This window comes from Daktulosphaira vitifoliae, unplaced genomic scaffold (assembly GCF_025091365.1).
Source record: "Daktulosphaira vitifoliae isolate Bord-2020 unplaced genomic scaffold, ASM2509136v1 Scaffold_3, whole genome shotgun sequence".
Lineage (NCBI taxonomy): Eukaryota > Metazoa > Arthropoda > Insecta > Hemiptera > Phylloxeridae > Daktulosphaira > Daktulosphaira vitifoliae.
Window position 1 is genome coordinate 14,440,973 of NW_026099574.1, and position 23,205 is coordinate 14,464,177.

At 25.9% G+C, this 23,205-nt stretch overlaps 1 protein-coding gene across 1 annotated transcript in view; it reads left to right on the plus strand.

The window, feature by feature from the left end:
- The first annotated feature begins 1,321 nt into the window (after positions 1-1,321).
- LOC126900170 (follistatin-related protein 5-like) overlaps positions 1,322-23,205 on the plus strand; it is an 88,363-nt gene continuing 66,479 nt past the window's right edge. The window contains exons 1-2 of the mRNA XM_050675654.1: positions 1,322-1,500; positions 12,001-12,084. Coding sequence (XP_050531611.1) covers positions 12,016-12,084 — 69 coding nt within the window. The 5' untranslated portion in view covers positions 1,322-1,500; positions 12,001-12,015. The remainder of the gene's footprint in view (positions 1,501-12,000; positions 12,085-23,205) is intronic.

Sequence of the window (23,205 nt, forward strand, 5' to 3'; positions counted from 1 at the left end):
AACGAAAAATGTTGTCTTGTCACTTCTTCTTCTTCTTCTGCAGTATTCAATCTAATAATTGGTTTGGAGCAACTTCCATGTTATTCTATCACTAGCCTTTCTCTTTAACTCTTGATATGAACTACATCCTTGATCTTCTATTATTTAACTTATGTATTGCAATCTTGGTCTTCCTCTATGATTTTTCAATCGATTATTCATTCTAAGATTAATAATCGCAACCCATTGTGACTTAAAGTATGACCATTAATTCATTTCGCCTTCTCTGTATACTCTTTCATGTTAATTTCCTCTAAGAAACCCTTTCTAAAACTTCTTCAATAGTAATTCTATCAGTTCAACTTATCTTTTCCATTCTCCTATAGCATCACATTTCAAATGCCTCTTTTTTTCTCATTTCTTCTCTTGCAATAGTCCATGTTTCACATCCATATAAAATGATGCTCCAGATGCACGTTTTAAGTAGATTTTTTCTAATATTAAGGACAATGTTTTTTGAAGTAAAAAGGCTTATTTACTTATTAAAATGCCTTATCCCTATTAAACCTTTTTAAAGGTAAAGACCTTTTTATATTACTCATCATTAAAAAAATTTGGATGCTCCTATTAAAAATTTATACATACGCTGAAAATACGTAATGATAAAAATAACATTACCTGCACCCACCTTCAATCTATGTTTTAAAATGTTAATAACTTCTGAAGTACTGGTTTAAAAGTTGTTATCAGCCAATTATTCTCTAAATTGGATTATTTTCTGACATTTAAGCTAGTAAAATATGTATGTTGCCTTTAAAAAAATAATAAGGCAGAAATTTAAAAAATATTTAACTTTTTATTAATTAAGAATTAAATGTTATATAACAAAATCAACATAAAATTTTCAAAATTATCATTATTTTAGTAGAAATTTAATGATCAACAATAAATTAATTAAACATAAAAAAATTAATTATTGACCGAAGGTAAAGTATTTTTAAATAGCTTTTTTACAATTATAAAAATATTAGCTTCGACACAAATTAAAATAATACTACGGGTTAAAAAAAAAGGATTGTAAATTTAATCACATTAATATTGCGTCAAGGCTTTTAATTTTTCATTGCTATAAAATTTTCATGACAGAGTTCAATGAATCAAAAACGTTGTAATACTTTTCAAATTACGTTCATGATCAATTATAACAAAACCATTAAAAATAAAACTGAAATACATCATATTGTATTGCAGTTGATGGTTTTTCGGATAGATGTCGGACAAGGCAGCTATTCTAAAATTTATTTCAACCCTCCGTGTCTAGGGTAAGATAACTTGGTAGCGTTTTCCATTGCGGAAACAGTAGTATTCCGACCGCGTTGAACACGCAGACGTTTCTTATACGACTGTATTCGTCGCAGCTGTTATTGTTTGATTTGCATGGTTCGCATTAACGATATTTTGAATTTAAATCAATTATAACAAGAATGTTTCTATTTTGAGCTAACAGGATAAACGCTTTTAGTGAGTACAGTATTTTACTATTTTTTTTTTTTAATAAAGCAGTAGAATAATTAATATTGAAATTTTATTTATACTTTTTATATTTATGACATTTTTGTCTTTTGTTAGTTAAATACTTGAATTGTTTAAGTATTAAACAGAATTTGATTATTAAACATGTTTTACTTATTCAAATTTATAAATTTATTAATAAATTTATCAGTTAAACAAAAAAAAAAATTATAATTGGTTACTTGTGGTTACTTTATTTTCAAAAAACTGTATTTTTATAGTTTTACTTTAAGTGACATCAAATACATTTAAATAATGTTACGTTTAAGTTAAACAATTCTTTATACATATAAGATGTTGTGATGACAAAATAATTATAATTTAATAACTATCCAAGTATAAATTTAGGTGTATTTAAAATATTTATCCTTTTAACACCAGTGGTGTTGAACACACGTTAAATATAACTTAACCACGATAAAAGTTTGTTTATGAGATCAACACTTCTAACTTAGAATAGAAATTTTTTTGAAACACAATTATGTACAAATTAAAATTGATTGTACAACTAAAGTACGTGGGTTTTAAGAAATAGAAACAGTTTTCAATAAGGTATTGATTTTATGTTTCAAAAATGCGTGGGCAGAGCTATGCAACTTTTTTTAATTAATGGAAATTATATGAATAATACACATAACCATATAAAAGTATAACATTAATTATGCAATGTGGTGAAGTAAACATATCACAAGAGTAGGTAGTTGGAAAACGTGTCAAAAGCTAAAATGAGAGTAAACATTTTTAAAACGAACACGGTCCTCCCATTTTCTGGGTTTCTTTACTATAATAATGCAGTCATTCTAATGCATATGACTTGATATGAGTAGACCACTTGCCTTTGAAATCTCAAAAGTTAAAAACATGATTATTTCTTAATACACGGAAAAAAATATTTAGTTTTATATAGTTGATTATGCCTGTATATTTGATTTATTTTTTAGTTACTTTTGGTACAATACAAGATTTTGAATTGAAAAATATATTATATGCGCCCCTCCCTTCATTCTAATTTTCTTCTGGGTTTTCACTTTTTATACGTAAAATACACGTACATTTACTGTAAGCGCTCAAATTCGCGACTAGGTGCCATGGATTGTATTATTAAAAATAGGCGTGGTAAAAAAAAAACTTGGGTTTTGAATAACTATTGAACTCTGAGGCTTATTTTCTATTTTTATTCGAAACTATAGATTATATTATTATTTAACAAATATTCTATAATTAAGGTAACGACTATAAGAAGCAATATATTGGTTTTGAAAATATTGAACTTCTTTACGATACATTTCAAGAGATATAACGGTAATTTTGGATAATTTGAGTCTTTACTTAAGGTGCGTAGACGATGTTTAATTTTTTTTTAATTTTTCAAGTAATATTTTTTGAACGTAGAGGAGTTTTGCGTTGATTTTTAGTTAGTAAGAATAAAAGAAGCATAAATTAATTAACATCTATTTGTAAATGTGTTTATAAATTAAAGAATCATGAGTTTTTGTATTTGTGTAAACTATTTATATTATTCTTGAAATAAATTGAGTTTATTAATTTGTCGAAAGTAAAATATTAAAGAATTTAATGTATACTAGTAGTTAGTTTAGTCGGTGCATTAATAAATTAATAATTAAGTCTAATGTTGGCAAACAAAATGTAGCCATATTATTGCTATGAATAGAATTATTAGTTTTTATTTGCTAGGATAAATTAAACAACAGACACCGTTAAAATCTATACTTGTAGAAGGTTTAAATATTATTTCCAACTAGGTAATGTGTGAGGGTTTTACCCAAACGCCTTCGTACGTCTCCCTTATTATTTATAGATATAAAAACAGTATCAGTTTAATTGATTTATACGTTAAAATTCATACGTATTATTAGATTAAATTCTATCATAAAATATAAAACGAGAGCCGACGCTAGAGATTTTATGAGGTTTGCCTTCGTACCAGGACTCGCAAATTAAGTTGATGAAAAACAAAAGTTCTTTTCTACCATTTAGAATCTAGAAAAATTGTGCACTCTATTATAGGTTTATAAAGCAATTATGTGTATCTCATTGCCAGTAATGTAAAAATATTATGTGAAGTATAAGTTTATAAAGCATGTGTTAACTACTTGTTTGGGGCGTAGACTCAACGGGTTATTTTGTCAATATTAAAAAAAAAAAATCATGTAGCACAACATTATAGATATAAAATGGATCCTAACCTATAATTACTATATTTATTGTCACACGTAGTCATATAAAAACTGTACGACTATGCATATTTATTGTCACGCACATAGTATGTTCACGAGGAACGATTTTATGCTTAACTAGAGAGTATGGTAATTAACAAGTAAAAAATAGTTCTGTAAGTTTATTGTCGAATTTAGTGATCTGCACCGCGTTAATAAACTAATATATTTTTAATGTTAATTAAATTTTTATGCTTGTACTATTTATTTGTTAAACTTCATACTAGTATTGTAACAGTTAATGTTTATAATCGACTAAAATACGTGCAATACATGAATAGGTGCAACTGTAAAAAACTTAAATTAATATTTATGAAGACAGTATCTTAATTTTATTTATTACAAACAAAATAAACTTTAGGTTTTATGTTTCATTTCTACAATTATTTATTTTGTTATAACTGAAATTGTTAAATTATATGTTGCTATCCCTTTATATACGTTGATTTCATGTTTTTTCTAGTAGGTTCCATCAGTGTTCTTTTTTTTTAACGCCATTTATATTTTACCAACCTTTTTTCTATTGTTATTTGTTGCCAAAAGTTTCTAAAAAACTTTTATTGCAATACCACGTTGTCGGCAAAGGTGTCGCGTGCCAGCCATATTTTTGGCTGTCTACCAGAAACAATGCTTATTGATCGCAGTCATTCAGTTGTACTCAACCATTGGATGATACCGTGAAGAATGTAAATAAATATAAAGAACACAAGAGAATTGTATGACCTAAAGTTCTAATCAGTGGCAAATCTATATTATTTTTAGGGGTAGAAGTGCAATATGAAATTTGTCAATTTAATTACCTAAATGAGTAAAAAATGGCACAATTTATTTTCAAAATGTCCAACACTAAGGACTTTGATGAACGATTGCGCGGTATGACATCGCTCCACCTCCTATGATATCACCCCTGGTTCTAATAAACACGACTTCTTGGCAAACAGTCAAGACGTGTTTGGAATTATACCACCAATGTGCAATTCGTCAATGACAGCACGACTTAGTAGTGTGAAATACGTTTTGTTCATTTAGCTGACAGTAACTATCGTCAATTAGAAAAATGCTTATTGAATTTTGAAACGTTTATTTTTTTTAAACAACTGGAATTACTGGACAGTGATGGAACACCCAATAAATTGTTAAAGAAAAAAAATTATACAACACGAAACACGTGGTTTATAAATGATGTAAAATAAACTATTTAAAATGTAAACATTGAATATGTGTTGGACTTTGTTATTAAAAATTATCTACATAAAATTTACACCATGTTAAGTAAATATTTTAATTTGCTTGTACTTTTAATACACTGTTAATTTTTTCTTTTATTAACTTGATCACTCTAGTAATAAAAACAACAAATTTATGTTGAATATATTTAATAAATATTATTTATACATTATGTTTGTATCTTAAAACGAATAACGTCAGTGAAGGTTGATACAATCGTTATTGAGTCATTGTCGCCGGATTTATACTTGCTATTGGTGGAGCTGAAAAATAAGCAAGGAAATACGGAGGTTTGGTTTAGTATAAGTCACCCTAGCGGAATCAAAACTAGGCCGATGGGTATGCAATACACCGTCAAAGAAATGGATAAGTTTACAAAATCGAATGTGAATTATCGTCCTTGGATATGAAGAATAATAATTGAAAATAATTTCAATTTAATGTGACCTTCCATATTTATGGGACCGCCCCTGGTAGTTATCTATTTGGAAAAATAGGTGTCAGGGAAATGGACTATGGGGAATTTGGTCTTCTACTGTTTCATGTGAAATAGATTTATCAATATTAAGAAATCGAACATATTGAAACATTTTACTTTTGCGTTATATAGCTCTATGTTAATATTTGTACTTGATAATTAACTTTTAGTTGTATTTTTATAATTGTAAAATCAACATTTTATGTGATTTTTGTTGAATATCAAACTACTACATTTTTTAAAATGATTGGTTCACATAGTTTGTAACACATGATTACTTAGTTTGTATAATGCATGTCAAGGCTTAACCAAAGGGTCAGTTGTTTGAAATTTGGAGTTCATTTATTGTTTTTGTATGTTATATCAAGTATAAAATACTTCAATAAATGAAATTTCTTTGATGTACTGTGAAATACCAGTCCCGACAAATTTTATTAAATGTTGTTTAGTGTTGTTCAAACATTATACATTTTTTATTTAACAGTTAAATAGTTTTTTGTTGATTTAAGTTTAACTTTTGATATATATATATTATGGCATAGTGAACTGTACATATTGCAATATTATAACTATATGTTTAATAGGCGAGGTAAAAGAAGACGATATGTTAAATGTTAATATTTTTATGAGTAGGAAATAAATAAAACAGCTAATGTCGTACTAAAAAAGTTACTTTTCATAGAAGCCAAACGAAATTTTAAAAATGAATACAACATTAATATTGGATAGCACTAATCCTTAAAATAAGGTGTTATTACAAATATGGGGGATAATGAGTATTATTAAAAAATATGACAATTCTTACTATATAATTATAGATGATGAAATAAAAAACAAACTAGTCTGAATTCCTTAAAAGAATGACAGTGAACGACGTTGTACACGTGATATTAAACGGTAGGTTTTAAAATGAGACGGCAACATATGAAATTTAAATTTAAAAACAAAACTGTATTGATGTAAGAGTTATTAAGTTAGTTATATTTTAATAAAAAAATGAAAGAACTTTGAACATGCAAAAAAAGTTTTTTTCTGTTAAAAATTAGTAACATTTAATACATATTTATGAAAAGTTTTAAGATTGAGTTGACACAAGTGATGTTAGTAGATCGATAGTGTATAACGTTTTAAGTTATAATGTTTGATACGTGTGACAAATGATGGATGGAAAGGAAACCCCAGATCTAAGACAGTTTCGAAAAGAATCTATGTTAGAGAAAGGCTTGTTGGAAAATATTTTTATTGACATCAATCCTATCATTTACGTGTTAGAATGGAAAATGTATTACGAAAAATTACTACACGCCCTAAAGGAGCAAATGGAGATGTGCATATATAAATATTAAATATACATATATCACTATTGAGCACTTGCTGAAGAATTTACCACATGAACAGTAGGTTACTATTCCTATATTTTCTCTCTTAATATATTGATATATTTTATGTTATATTAATATTTTACCTCTCATAAGTCTAATCGTATATATATGATGTATATCTGAATGGCGAAAGAGAATAAATATATATACGCCGAGTCGAAATGTCCGTAGTATAAAATAACGCATTGTACAAAAGATAAAAAAGTATTGTCTCTCAAGCAATCTGGTTTTATGAGATTTTTTTATTTTATTTTATAAACAGATATTTCCGTAAGCTAAATTCAATTTAATCTCTCTGTTACACCTGGTGCGAAGCAATTTTTGCGCACTTGCATCTAGTTCTTTACTAAGTATTATTGAATTTCCCAATTTCATTTGGTCGATAATATTAATGATTGTTATTATTTCATATTATTATATTCTGTTGTAATCAGATAGTTTTTTTATCATTATATATTATTGAATAAGGTCGAGGTATTTAATAATAGGTAAATTTCACAGTGATGGAATTTAAAAAAGTGTATTAAAGTTTTTATATAATTATAGGTATTTCAATATTGTTGTCTATAGGCAGAACTACGTATAAACAAATAGAAGGGCTGTAATTTCTAAAAATGCGAATGTTTCGGTGTATTTTGTAAACTATAGGTAGGTATATAATCTCAGATTTACAATTACAATTTAATCATATTAACAAGAAATTTACATTGATTTAAACTAAAATTATTAACCAAAGCTTAATTATATTAATTATAATTACTAACTGATGTAGTATAACAGAATTATATTATAATTAAATTTTTAAATCTTTTCGATATTTTTCTTATGTTTAAATTGTTTACAATATTATCATAATAATAAGATTATAATAAAGAGTGCATAGTATTTTAATCCTTGGAAAATTATATACATAAATATATATATTATTTTTTAACATTTTCAAAGTTTTTTCTTAAAAGTTCAAATATTTAAAATTAAATGGACATGTACTTGTGACTATTCATATCTATTTTTTAAATTTTGTTTAAAAATTAGCGAGACGTTAGTGAAGCTATTAGTAACAATTGATTTTTTTTTTGTTTACCTTATAACTTGTCAATTAGGCATGGCATTATTGTTCATGTTAAGTTATCTAGGACATTCAAAGTTCATAAAATTTGAGAATATTCATTTCGTATTATAATTTGTATTGGTAACGTACTTCAAGGACCTTAAGGTTTGTCTCGTTTTATATAAAAAAATGCATCGGAGTTTATGTTGTAATTTTTATGTTAATAATTCGACAAAATTGATTGAAATTTATTATTTTCATTAGGTCACTAGGTTTTCTCAACATAATTCAGTTTATAGTTCATGATTAAGTTGAACATGAAAATTTAGGCAAATAACTTCTTGTTATATAGGACTTCTTAATAATTCCAAGGATTTTATGTTAATAGTACTTAGTAAAAAATAGTTGATCCTCAACAAAAGCCTAACTATGACAAAGTGTCTAGTTCCAATCTTTTCTTTCCTAAAAAAGTAAACATATATATATATATATATATATATGTAGCCAAGTTTGCTCTTTATTAGTTCATCAACTTCAATCCCGCTTTCATCACCAACATTACTCCTTTAATCGTATATAAATAATACTTGGCCATAAATGAAGTATAAAACAGATTTTGCCACAATTCTAGATGAATCCTCTGAGATGAGAACCTTTTTTCTTTTCTTTTGAGTTCTCTCTTCACATTTCTCGCGTAATTTTTAAATGAGTATTGTGCCAGTTTTTGACCAGAAATTAGTGTTAAGCATTACAAATAAAGGACCAATGGTGCTCATAAAAGTAGGATTGATGTTCAATATTTAAATAAAGCGCCTAATTTAAATTTCAAAACCTATTTCAAAAGAAAACAGAGATACAGGGGTTAGAAAAACTGGGCGAATTGTTTTATACACTAGAATTTCTAAAACTGATGACTGCTGTGCGCTCAGATACAAAATGATAATTTGTAGAATTATAAATGTTTAAGTATCAAAAAACTTTTTTGTAGTTATTTATCATTATGCATCCATTAAAATAACATTAGTTGTGTTTTGTATTGTATGTTGTCGTATTTTATAAATTAAAAAAGATTTATTAAAATAAGAGTTTGAATAGGTATTTTTTAATTATTAGGGAATACCTTCTCAAATCGTAATTTGTTCACACTAAATAAAGCTGCATGAAATATTTTTTTGGCCATTTTTATCATTTTATATATATTTAATATCAGAGTATAAAGTAACATGCAGGTAAATAGAGAAATTTAATTATCTGTAACTTATTAAAACTTTTTGAAGTGTTGAAATTATAATTTTCACCAATATACTATTTAATAATATTTACTCGTTAAATTTTTTAAAAATATTTTTAGGTATGAGAAAATTGTATCAAATCCTCCTAATGCTGGTGCTATATTTTGTGGGATCCTGGAAAATTAATAAATGTGGAGAAATAAAATAAATGATTTTATCACCAAATGACCTTTTTTTGTACATCATATTTTTGTTTATGGCTCAAGAGCGTTATAAATTATAACAACGATGAAGTATTAAATTGAGAATTGGTGGAAAAATTTAAGAGTTTTGCAAAACCTAATGTATTCATATTTAGGTTACGATTTTAATATTTTATACACTAATGTTAGTTTTAGATATCGGCTTTTAAAACCTTTTTTATTCATTTTCACTGGTGTTTAAAATCTTGCAAATTTAAAATTGATGTTTTAACTAATTAACATTCTTAAATATTCTGAAATATTTATAAGATGTTTTGTGAAATGTAAAAACGTATACATAATGTTAATGTATTATACTAATACTGAAGTACGCATAAAAAATAATTTTCATAAATCGAATATATTGTCTGAAGTAGTTTCATAGGATTTAGTATTTCAGAACTAGAAACAAACTTAATTATTTTATTGAAAAATATAAAAAGTATTCAATTTTTAATCAAAGTTTTATAACTTGAATTTCACTTGTTTTAGTGTTTTATACATTTTAATTTTAGAAATCTAATATATCTGATATCACTTGAAACTCTGTTTATGTACAGAATAAGTTTCAAATATGAAAAAAATTTAAGATTTAAAAATATCTTATACTTAGAATAGACGAGACTCGTATTTATAGTAGGGAACGAAGGATTCCTTTTAGGCATCACATTTGTGTGTTATTTAAATTGTATAAAATAAAATTTGAATATTTTGTATTATTCTTCATTGACTGTCCTATCTGTAAATGTACTCCTGGAATTTATACCTATTTAATATAGTCATTTATGATTAGCAAATAGCATAAATATTTTAAATACTTTGTAAATTTTAATTATAAACATTTTAAAATTCAATTTAAAGGTTCGAATTATTTTTCAATTCACTTGCACTAACGTTGATTTCTTGTTGAAATATAATTGAAAAAAAGTGTTTCAGCTCTAGAAAGTTACTGTTAAGTAACTTAAAAATGTTTTAAGTTACATTTTAACTCAGTAGTTAAAATGTGTACTACTTTACCAGAACGTACATAGTTTTCCTAAAAAATAAAAAAAGTTCTTATTTACTGAAATCCCATTAATTAAATATGATTTTTTTGTTAGAACAATGTGTACTTTACTAAAAACGCCTACTGGTTTTAGCAATACACCCCAATAAAATAATCTGTAAAAAAAAAAAAAAAATACTACCATGGAATAATTTATTTCGGTGACCAGAAATAGGACAGAGACGAGTACAAATACTCTTTAATTAAAAAAATCCGGAGGGCAAAAAAAAAACGAGTTAGTACTTTAAATGTGCGAGGGTATGCCACTGTGATGAGTAGGAGATATAATGGTTATCGATGAAAGGGTGCCAGTAGTAGTATTTATTGGAATATCTCGTCAAAAATAATTTATAATTTATGAAATTTTCTCTCATTTAAACTAGTGTATCTACACACATGTGATGTGATACGTGCTTCTTAATATGGTCGGCATTCTAATATTGATTTTGTCTTTTTACTCTGTGGCCCATGAACAATCGACTCCGTAGCGTAGTAAGTATGCAATTGTGGACAGGAGGTTGGGGTAAAATGGAAAGCGGTGGTCGCCAAGCGAAAGCTATAAATAAATGATTGCATGTTGTTTGGTGTATGGCGATGACGATGACGGTAGTGGCGCCGACCCACTGAGTTGGAATGGATGAGGTCGGACATAGATGTATTAGGAGGGATATTTGAGCTCTAAGGAACGTTCTTCCCTACCCTTAAATGGTCGACGATGCCTTTTGCCGAATGTCAAATGCAGGGTTTTACCGCGGAACAATCCCTAAAGGTCAGCAGATTCACGGATAGTTAAAGGGTATGAGATACTGCTATATACATGTCCTCTTCACGACCTTTACGGTGAAATTATTAAGAGTTACAGTACAGTATAGAAACGAGAAAAAATTACAGCTGATGTAGACTGCGTTTTTTGAATTAATTTATGTCTTTTTCGAAGTGAATCATATCAACAAAATAAGCTCTTAAGTACTCAAACAGTAAAATAAAAGTAATAAACATTGAACAAAAGGAAAAAAAATGAATTACATAGACACAATATCTCATAAAGTGGGGACAATATATTTGTTGGAATAAAACGCTAATAATTTCGTGTCATCAATATAACAAAAGTGATAATTTTGAATAGCTTGATGTAAGATACTTAAAAATTAGAACTTGTAAAATGATATACAAGTTATTGGTTTAATTTAATTATATAATTTATTTGGGCTACACTTATTTCGAGGATTTATGGAAAATATGGCTACAAGAATTATTGCCGTACGGGGTATTTTATATTATCAAAAGAATGTGACGAGCAAAACAAAATATGATTACCAAAAGACTAAAATTATTGTGATTTACTAAATAATAGTTGCCATTAATTATAATATGAGCGATACAATATAATCGGGCGATCGACCTACCAAGTATCCCGTTGGCATAATCTGATGCTGTACATAAATAACGTCAAATAAAATTACTCAGGAAAAACAATATCTTATTAATTAATAATTTTGACTAAAGTGAAGAATAGTATATTTATAGTTCTGAAACAACTTTTATTTTGTTATAGATCTATCGAAGAAAAATGAAAAAAATTGTCTGGTCTATCATCTTCCTAGTGATATTCACTAATGGTTCAGAAGTCAATGCCAAGGTATATTTTTAATTACATTAATAAACAATCATTAACTGTATATCATATCGTATAGTATTATGCATAATAGCGAAATTTACACGTGTCAACATTAAAATGTTATGCGACTTTATGTATTTAAGTTAAAATAATTTTGTAATGATGATGATGATGTACTTTTTAAGGTAATTTTTGAAATCGTAAAATTTTGAACTATGTCGCCAGAAATATACTTTTACCTTGGTTGCTTTTTTATAAACATTTTGTTTGACGCTGGAATAAAAGTTAAAGTAAGAAAGTATTTTTACTTTTGGATTAAGGGAAAAATGGATAACGAATAATATGAGCGGAATACAAATTGGCCAGTTTCCATTTTAAATAGCGACCTTTTTCTCGGTTTCCTTTATACACCGATTTTATAGCCATCACCCACAGTTAACGTATAGGAACCATGGCTTTTATCTTTTATGAAATGCTCTACAGGACTATTTCATTAAGATCGGGAATTTTGCAGATTGGTGTAATTAGAAAGTTAGGGAAAAACAATGGGCCGTAAATAACAATGCCGTAATATTACCGAAAAAGCCGGCCAAACTTTCGAACGTCTTTTAATTATGTCGTACACGCCGCTTTAATTTTAATCAACTGCATTGTACGTAGACTATGTATGCCTTATCTATTATATAATATTAATTTTCGTCTACAAATGAATAGTTAATTCGGAGATGGTGAAAATTACAAGGCAAATTTACTTTTTCAAATTATTTTTTGAAAATGGATAAATTTTAACATTAATTATAATTTAGGAAAAAAAAAATTTTTTTAGTAATATTACAGTATGTTTTGTCATTTTATAATGACTATTATTTTATCAGTCATTATGAATACATAATAGATGGCAGGGAAAATTTAACTTAATTTTTAATTATTATTTCATGAATATGACTACTTTTAAAAATAAAGAACATTACTTATTGTCACTATTTACAAACGAGATTTGTCGAATCTATGAATTATGAGTGTTTTATTTTTATTTTTTTTTTGTAATATTTAGTTTAATGTAATTACAGCAATAGAAATTCATTATAAAATGACAATTTATGTTTTGATTTATCATACAAGTTCTTTTTATCGCGAAACGTTAAAAATACTTTTTAGAGCTGTTAATTAGTTTTTCTTTGGCCGACTGAAAGTATAATAAATAAAAACTATGCGGTGGGTACTAGAAGAAATTCGCAGAAAAAGTTTTTATGGTTTATCGTGCACACCTCGACGATATTCACCCATGAAACATCACCCCGAAATGGAAAACGGTTTTTTATCCTTTCACGTACAACAGCCTTTGGGAAATATTAGTTGCGATCCAAATCTACCCGGATGCAACATTTTCGCCTTGTGTACAAGGGAGATGCTCTCGCTTTTTTTGCACTATCTATACTATTTACTTGAAGCGTTAGGGTTACGACGATTGGACGTGGAATCATCGTATAGCTGGATACATACATCCTAAACGTAAATGCAATTTATATTTTCTTTAGGGGTAAAAATCTTATACCATGTCACCTCGGTGTGTTGATATCCATGTTGTATAAACGAAATCCATACTTCACCGTCTTGTCGTATCGGATTGCCTATACATATATAGTGATGATGGTGTGCCGTCCGATTTTCTAAGGGGAGTTGGATAAATGTTAGTTGCGGCAACACCTCTCTCGGATTTTATTATATTCTTCTAAATGTATTTACTAGAATGAAAACGTGCGAAAACTGTGATTTGATAGATGTGCCGGAGAGAATACAAATCTGAAAAATCTTTTTCTCGTATAACAAGAATAAATTTGATTATTTATTCATAAATCATTTTATTTAAAATTACGTTGTTTTGAAATTTCATTACAGATATTTACAAAATTAATTTTTCATACTATCAGCCAAATCAATGTTATTTAACTTGAGATAAATATTCATAATATTGTTTACCAATGATAAAAATTAAATTATACTTATTTTATAAAGTAATGCATATTTCTTAACAAATAACACAATTGTATTTTTCCCATTTATTTTTTTTTACTTTGAGAAATTTTTATAACCTCTAATGATATTTGAATTTATATCACTATGATTAATGATATTTAAATAAAATAATAATCAAAATGAAATATTATCAATTAAAAATATGAACTAACTGTCGATTGTAAAAACCAGAACTTTTTAAATTTTTAACATGATATTAAATTTTAAGGATGCTAAACGCTTAAGTAATTTAGTTTATTTAAGGAATTATAATATATGAAATTTATTTACATTTATTTTCTTGCCTTTTTATAAAAAAAAATGTCTATGAAGTTTTTTTTTTATTTAATAATAAGACAAGTTTGTCAGTCTGAGTTTATAATGGGCTTACTTTGATTAAATTTTCAATTGTTAATATTATGTATAATATAATAGACTGGAAATATTTAACTAAGAAAATATCATGATTTGAAAAATTTTAAAAGTGAAAGTTTAAGACTTGATATTCTACTTGAATAATTAAAAAGCAATTCTTTATTTATCTTTTTTATATATTTTCTTTAAATAATAAAATATTTATCGTTAATTATTGAAGGAATTTGGGAGGAGCTAAGACCTTCCAAAAATAAAAATAATTAAATAACATTATGTATTGATTTTTCATATAATATATTCAAAAGTAGGGTTTTTATCGTACAACATATTTGTTTAAGTTACTAATTTTTTCAAATTATCTAAATTTTACTATAGTTAAATAACATATGTTGTTTTTACATGAGTGTAATCATTAAATATAGTTTTTTAATTTAGTTAAAAATTTATCTGTTTTCGATTATTTTTAGATAATAGTATGATAAAATAATCTTTATTTTCAATGTACAATGTATCAAACAACTCAGTCTTAATTGTAAAAGATCTTTAAAACCCTGATGGTTTAGTCTTGTTGCAATGACAGGCAAAGTAGGGGAATTCATTTTCTTTTTGGGTTGACGTTTTTCGTGACTATGCTGTTTGTAAGTATATTTCGTTGTTGACTTTTTTTACTTTAATTAAAACCGTCTGGCTTAACGGAGGATAATGTAAATGCAGTTTATGTCAAAGACGGTGACGCTAGTTGAATGTGCATCAAATCAAATGACATTCTAACGGGTAATGGGTATCGAGTAAATATTTATTTGCGCTCTAGTCCGTTTTGGTCCACGATGATAACGTTTCGCGTCTTTCACTGACAAGGAGGTCTTGGCAACACGAGGATCCGAAATATGATTGATTATAATCGCTTTACACCCCTTGGTTAAACTCTCCACGATCGTCAGCTATAAATTAATCGCTATATTAAATTCCAAATTATGAATACATAATGCAATTTCCTTTTTTTATAATATTTCATTTTTTTAAACTGTATCAACAAAATAAATTAAGGGTTATCGATAATCGGCTTGTTTAGCAAACATAATTAATTGATTCTAAGATTTTGAGGATTTTTGCGATAATGAGGAATTTCAAAAATAGTCCTTTATTAATACAAATTTTTTTTTGTATCGCACTTAATTTTGTTGTCTCCTTGAGATATATATTTTCTATGATTAAAATCTCTATTGTTATTTTTTGGTATATGAGTATTATGATAATATGAAACTACAATTTAAAAATCATAAAAATGTTCCCCTTCAAATAAGTTTTTCATCTGTAACAAAGAGTTTTAACAATTTGAAAACAATGAATTGTTGCATAAATTTAAATATTAATTTTGAAAAAGATACTACAACTTGAATTACTATCTATTTTATAACCATATTTATAATTAGTATAGGCGAAGATTAAGGAGAGGCTAAAGATCTTTAAACTCTTCAAAATTAGCTTCCCTAAACATAAAATAAATCCGCACGTGTCGTTATATTATCGTACATAAATTTTTAAAAAGAATTCTGGAGGACTGTTGAAAATTTTGAGAAATTTAAAGATTTTAGCACCACTTAAATTTGCACCTATGATCCTCAGAAATAAAATTAAATCAGTCAATAAAAATTAATTAATAATCATTAAATTTAGTAAATGGTATTAAATCTTGTTTAATAAGAATAAAAATTCCATCATTTTATATTTTCTAATAAAACAATTATTTTCACCTTTGACTTGTTAATTAAATTTTAATTAAGAGATGTGCATTTTTTTTTGATAAACCTAAATGAATAAAAGTAATAATAATTTTTTTGAAACTATAAGAAACAGAAGTATAAATTTAGTAGTAGCAATTTTATGCAGATAAAAAAGAAAATTATCTTTAAATTTTTTAGCCTCTAGCCCAACTATTGAGTCGGATCTATCTTATAATGATTTGACAGAATTTTTAAATCGGTTTCTATCTGAAGCAACCATATTATAATTGAGGGAGCTATTAAGGGAAAAAGTGTGTGTGTTTCTGTTAAAGATTCTTATGGTTACCCATCCAAGAATCAAAATCAAACATTACACCTGAACATCATCACTAAGACGGTGACTGAATAAGACACTACTCCATTCTGCGTCTATTTTATTTCATCTTTACTATGAAAATATTTTATAAAGTTATATCATTAAAAAAATCTAGTATAGCTAGGGCCTAGCGTAGTAGAGATCGGGTAAAGTAAACTTTAATATAGTATGATGTTTAATGGTGATTAATATCATTAACATAAAACTTTTTGATACCATTGTTTATAAAGAATGGCTAGAAAATGAATAAAAAACATTTTATCGAAAGTTTTTCAAATTTCGATTTCAGTTGTCTATTATTTAAAGAAAATATATTACCAAGAGGTTTTTCTTTTAATTTGAAATACATTTTATGAGTTATAATTTGTTTAGGTATAAATAACGTTGATGGTCATGAACATTACCAATATCTAATTAAAAAAAAATTGTATAAATATTGCTGCATTTAAAAAAATCTTGTGCATATGGTTTTGATTAAATTTTTATAAAATGTATATTAACAAAAAGTTAATTATTTTTATAATCACTAATAAAATTTAATTTTTATCAAAAACAACCTAAATCAATTAATCTATATTAAATTAAAATAATAAATCATTTAAAAATAATCAATAATAAGCAATCAATTATTATTCAATTAAAATATGTTTATCACTAAATCGATAATTCTTTGTGAGTTATAATAAAAATTAACAGTGTTAAACTAGTTAAGGGAATATTTATCGAAGTAATTTTTTTGCAACGCTGAATAATTTTTATCGTTGTAAAAATGACTTAGTGTTTTGTACTCTAAAATGTTTTAATTTAAGGAAATTAGAAATATTATACCTATATGATTATGAACATAAGTATATCATACTTTTTATTTTACTTCTATTGCTCGGCGAGAAATTAAATATAAACTGTAAAATAATATTTATTAACAATTAATGTTACCTAAGTATTATTAGAAATATTTTTAAAAGTAGTTTTTTTTTTAATTCTACATATTTTTTCTCTAATGAGTATTAAATTCATTTTTAGGCTTTTTATGTCAAATATATACACTATGAATCTTGAACAACTATTTTAACTAAAATATCTAAAAAAAATTAATTTGCTTACCATAAATCAATAAAATTTTGAGTTATAAATAAACACCATCGAACACAGTTAAAATCAAATACTTATTTTTAAATTATACTCATTAAAATTAAATATTTTTTTATTGGAATAAACAAATTTGTTTTAACTTAAAGAGGAATTTTTAAAAAATACAATTTAATATTTTGTAATGAATTTAATGCAAATATATATTTAAATTATTACACTTCTATTAAAAAGTTTCACGGTTTTGTTTATTTTCTATTTTAATATTTTATCAGAAAAACAAGCTTATTTATTTGAAATACATTTAAATTGCAATATACTCAATTATAAAAATTCTATAAATTTCTATTCTGACATACTGTTAGTACGTTGCTATGATTCCATATCTTATGAATATATATATATATTGGTTTGTATACAATGGTTACTATACAGCCCGTATTCGACAGGGTTTAACTTGCAATTATTTTCTATTTGGATTGTTTGTGCCTCATTTAAAATAATTGAATAACTATGATTTCATGATTACAGTAATAACACGTTTGACAATTATTCACTAAAACAATGTTTTAGATTTTCAAATATTCTATAATATATTTTTCAACTAATTTAAATGATTTCCCTTTAAATAATTAATCTGATAAGTACTAATTATTATACGTGAGTTATGTAATTCATTAATTATTAGTTACTCTACGTATACATTAACTATCAGCAAAAATAGTCCATCTTTATGGTCAATGTTCATATTTATTTTAGTTGTAAAGTGACTTTCTTTTATTGTGACTTTAATTTAAGATTCTTCTCTTACCATATTTAAAGCTCCAGGTAAAATATATCGTAAACAAATAAAAAGATAAATAGGACAATGACAATGCACTGTACTATTGTAGAATGGTTTAAATTTCATCAAAACTAAATTGTGTCGATGAAGTCGTTGAGAATTTTAAATAATAATGTAGAGGTAGGAAGATAAATTTAGTAAACCAAATAATAGGTGTATTTGCGTAACTATTATTAGTGAGTTTTAGAAATTTGACTACTCTCAATACAATTACATAATAATAATTAATGTAATAATGTTCATATTTCTTTTAGACGTAATAAAAAAACCCAGCACAGTGGGGTCACGGCACAGTGGGGATGTGACATAATTGGGTCAAGTATAATGATATCTGACTGTGATTATTATCATAAAAAACGCTTCGATTCTAATCTGTAGAAAGTGTTTAATTTTAAAAAATTGGTGGATTATTCTAAAAGCTGCATGATCTCCTATTTCCATATTTATATCCTGATTACAAGTTTTGTGATTTTTAAGTGTATTATATGAATAAATATATATATATATATATATATATATAATCACTGGCGTACGCAAGGAGTGGAGGGGTTGGGGGTTGAAACCCCCCAAAATTTATAAGCATAGCGATAATTTTGGACTATAAACAAGAAGTAATAACAAGAAAAAAGATCATATCATACTATAAATATTTCCACAATAAAGTAATTGAAAACAGAAATTTTTGTGATCGAATAATATGGGCAGTGTCACATCTAATTTTCTTTAAATTTCAAAACCCTCCCCCAAATTTAATTTCTGTGTACACCACTGTTTATAATATATAAATATATAAAGGGAAATGGTGGTGTTTATTAAAAAAAAAGTATGTCGAATGAAAGCAGGATATAAATATTATTTCTCATAAAAAATTGTATTTATCCATACACTTTTCAATTAGTTCAAACATTATAAAGTTAAAAATTTTAAATATAAAATCGAGAATTTTCACACAAAAATAGCATTTATTAACTATTTTCACCGTGAAGATAAAATAAAGTCCAAAATTTTTTTTTCCTAAATAAAGTATATTACATTATGTTTAATTTTAAATACATAAAAAAGTGGCAAACTTTCCGAAACACTTTCAAAAGTTAAGTTTTTTAAAATTTTTTGTGAAACAGTTGTCATTTTAAATCCCCCCCTTGTGGGCAGGTTAAGGGTCAGTTTATAAGAAAAATATACCAAATGATAAGTAAATACATAATGTATGTATGAAAAAAAAAATTATGTTAATTTGGTTTTAAGTTTTAAGTACAAAAAGTTGAAAAAATAATTCCTTCTCAGCTTTGCATCGAAGCTAAAAATGATACCAGTATTTTATTAATTAAACAATAGAATTTGTTTTTAGCTTCGATGCGAAGCTGAGAAGGTATCAATTTTACCATGATGCGTTTATTTATTATTATTTTTTTTTTGTGTCTATTAACACCTTTCCTCAGCTCTCACCGAACCGATTTCTTTCAACGATACGTCAAAAGATCACAAATCGTATCTAGTCGAAGACATTAACTTCGAAAATTGAAAATTTTTCCTCTTTCCCCGTAAATGGGGGAAATCTCCAGAAAAATTGCTAATTTAAAAATCGCTAATTTTTGACACTTTTTCAATTTTTTTTACTTATAACTGCCATAACTTTTTTAAAAATAACCAAATCAATATAATTTTTATTTATAGATGTATGATGTCTTTACCTTTCATTTGGTATATTTTTTTATAAATCTGACCCTTTATCTGCCTACAGGGGTGATTTAAAATGACAACTTTTTCACAAAAATATAACTATTGAAAGTGTTCCGGAAAGTCTAACACTTTTATATATATCATAAATTAAAGGTAATATATTGTAATAAATAAATTAATGTAATATATTTTATTATAGAAAAAAAAAATTCGGAGTTTATTTTGTCTTCACGGTAAAAATAGTTACCGAATTCTCTATTTTTGTGTGAAAATTCTGTATTTTATATTTTTAACTTTATAATGTTTGAACTTATTGAAAAGTGTATGGATCAATACAATTTTTTTATGAGAAATAATATTTATATCCCTCTTTTATTCGGCATACTTTATCTTAATCAGGATATAAATAAGGAAATAGCAGATCATGTAGCTTTTGTAATAATCCACCAATTTTTTTAAATTAAACACAATCTAAAGATTTGCATCGAAGCGTTTTTTATGATAGTGATTTTAATCACTGTCAGATATCATTATACTTGACCTAACTATGCCACGTCATCACTGTACCGTGACCCCTCTGTGCTGGGTTTTTATTTACCTAAAATGCAATAACATATACATATTAGATAGTTCACCATATTTTAACAATACTAAATTATAACTACATTACATTTTATGAAACAAATGGGGTCTATACTTTTACAATTTAATGTTTATAAGTAGAGTTGTGGATTAGAACTGTGCTATGGAGAAGAGGAAATGGATACAAGTGACAAAAAAATATAAAAAGAATTTATTTATAAGATAAATTTTATATAAAAATATACTAAATAGAGGCATCAAATATATTATTAATCTAGGACGCCAATGAAATTTAGCATGGCATTGTTTAGGACAATGCCTTAATGCAATTATAAAGTTTGATTAGATCACTTTTGAGTCACATAACCTCATGAATACAGTACCACTGGAAATTTTTTTTGTTATAGGGTATGATTCCCATAGGTCTTTCCAAAATTAAAATCCTATTAAATGTACATTGATAACGATTAAAAAAACAAAAAATGGATAACTATTTATCATTGATGTACTCTAGGTGAAAAAAAAAATACTTTATAAATGCTTCGAATCTAATTAATGAATTTTTTTTAGCCATTAGGTTGGAATACGTTAGTTACTTTTAAATATTGAACAAGTGTAACCTGGAGAATTATTAAGTATAAGGTTTCATGTTTTCCATCAGTTTGCCGTCGTTAATATTGACGTGTAGTAACTCATCTGACAACTGACAGTGGCAGGTGAAGTTTAACTTCAGAGATTAGTATCATTTAAAGTGTCCACTGTCCACGCATGCTTCCTGTTCATAAGTCATAGCTAGGAAATTTTTTTCAAATTATAACATTGATAGGTTCAACTAGATATAATTTGTGAGCTTTTGATTATTTTTAAGTGAAATCTATCCAGTTGACGGCGAAAAAAGTGTAGACAGACACAAAAAAATACACAATATGATACAATTAGTACCTTCTTAGCTTCCCATCAAAACTAAAAGTGGATAGATTACAAATACTATAACGTTTAATGCTATGAATCAAGTAAACAATTTAAAATTAAAACATTTAATTTGAACGTCGTAAATTTTAATAATGTCTTTTAGAGTGATCGATATTACACGTTATTATTATTATAATTTTTATAAAATTTACAAAAGTGTATTACTGTTAATTTTCAGTAATGGTAAAACTTAATTTATACAAAGATAATTTAATAATCCATTTTTTATTAATATAAAATTTTCAATTGGTTTAGCAAAATTAAATTAATCATATTAATATTATAAAGTTATAACACTAATTATATAATATTAAACTCTAAATATTGCGTTATGTATAATATACAATATACAAATTAGGTGCCCATAAAATAAACCAAATTGTATTTCAACAATTTTAATTAAAATAAAATTAATTTTTGAAAACTTGTAGTATTTATCTTAGCGTAGCTTACCAGAAGATTTCGAACATGATTATAATTATAATCTTAGTAGTAAGAATATGTGTTCTTCCATTTTTTAAATATACTTGTATGATGTGTAAAATTTACACCCAATGTAATTTATCAAATGATAAATAACCTAAGAACATTGGGATTAACATAGAAGAAAACGTTAGCATAAGTAAGATAACTCTTTGCTGCTCTTTACATTGTTTTTGTTTGGTGACTATCTTAAGTATGTACTATAGTAAGACATAAGCTTACATACTTGTACATTAACTTTTATTATCTTATTTCTGATAAAAATAAATTTTAATTAATCATGTGACTCAGTTATTTTGTTCAATAGATTTTTTTAGTTATAGTTTAAAGAATTATACAATTGTAAAATTTAAAATCTGCTTAAATCATTCAGTCTAAAGACTTAAAAATTTATTTGATAATAGATTAAAATAATATTGTGATAAAGTACATCAAGTTGATAGGGAACTTAAGTGTGTATTTTCTTTGAATAATAGCAAGTTTTCTTGTAATTATTATAATTCAAACAACAAATTACATAGCGCGTTTGGGCAAACCTAAAATTTACGGAATTAATTTTTGTGAAAACGATTTGCCGACATTTTGTAAAATAAATTATGCTGTATTTAAAATTAATTTTCTTGGTGATATACATTCATTAATGACTTTGCTACACCGAATTTCATTTTGGAATAATATTTAACATTTAATCAGAGTTTGAAATATTTACTACATATCTGTTTTAAATGACATACTTGTTTATTATCTAAAATTTTAAATTTTTATGAAGCACATTTTTTATAACTGCTATGAAAAATTACGGTAATCAAAACTAAGGCTCTAAAATCTGTCAAAAATGGTATAATATCAATTTCTATCTAAACTGAGTTTTTGCTCATTCATTAAGTATTAAAAATATTATATGATTAGAAATTTAATCATTTAAATAAATTTTAGCAGCCAACATGAATAATACAATGAATTTTTTCCCCCCGCGTTTCTTTAATGAAAAAAAAAATTAT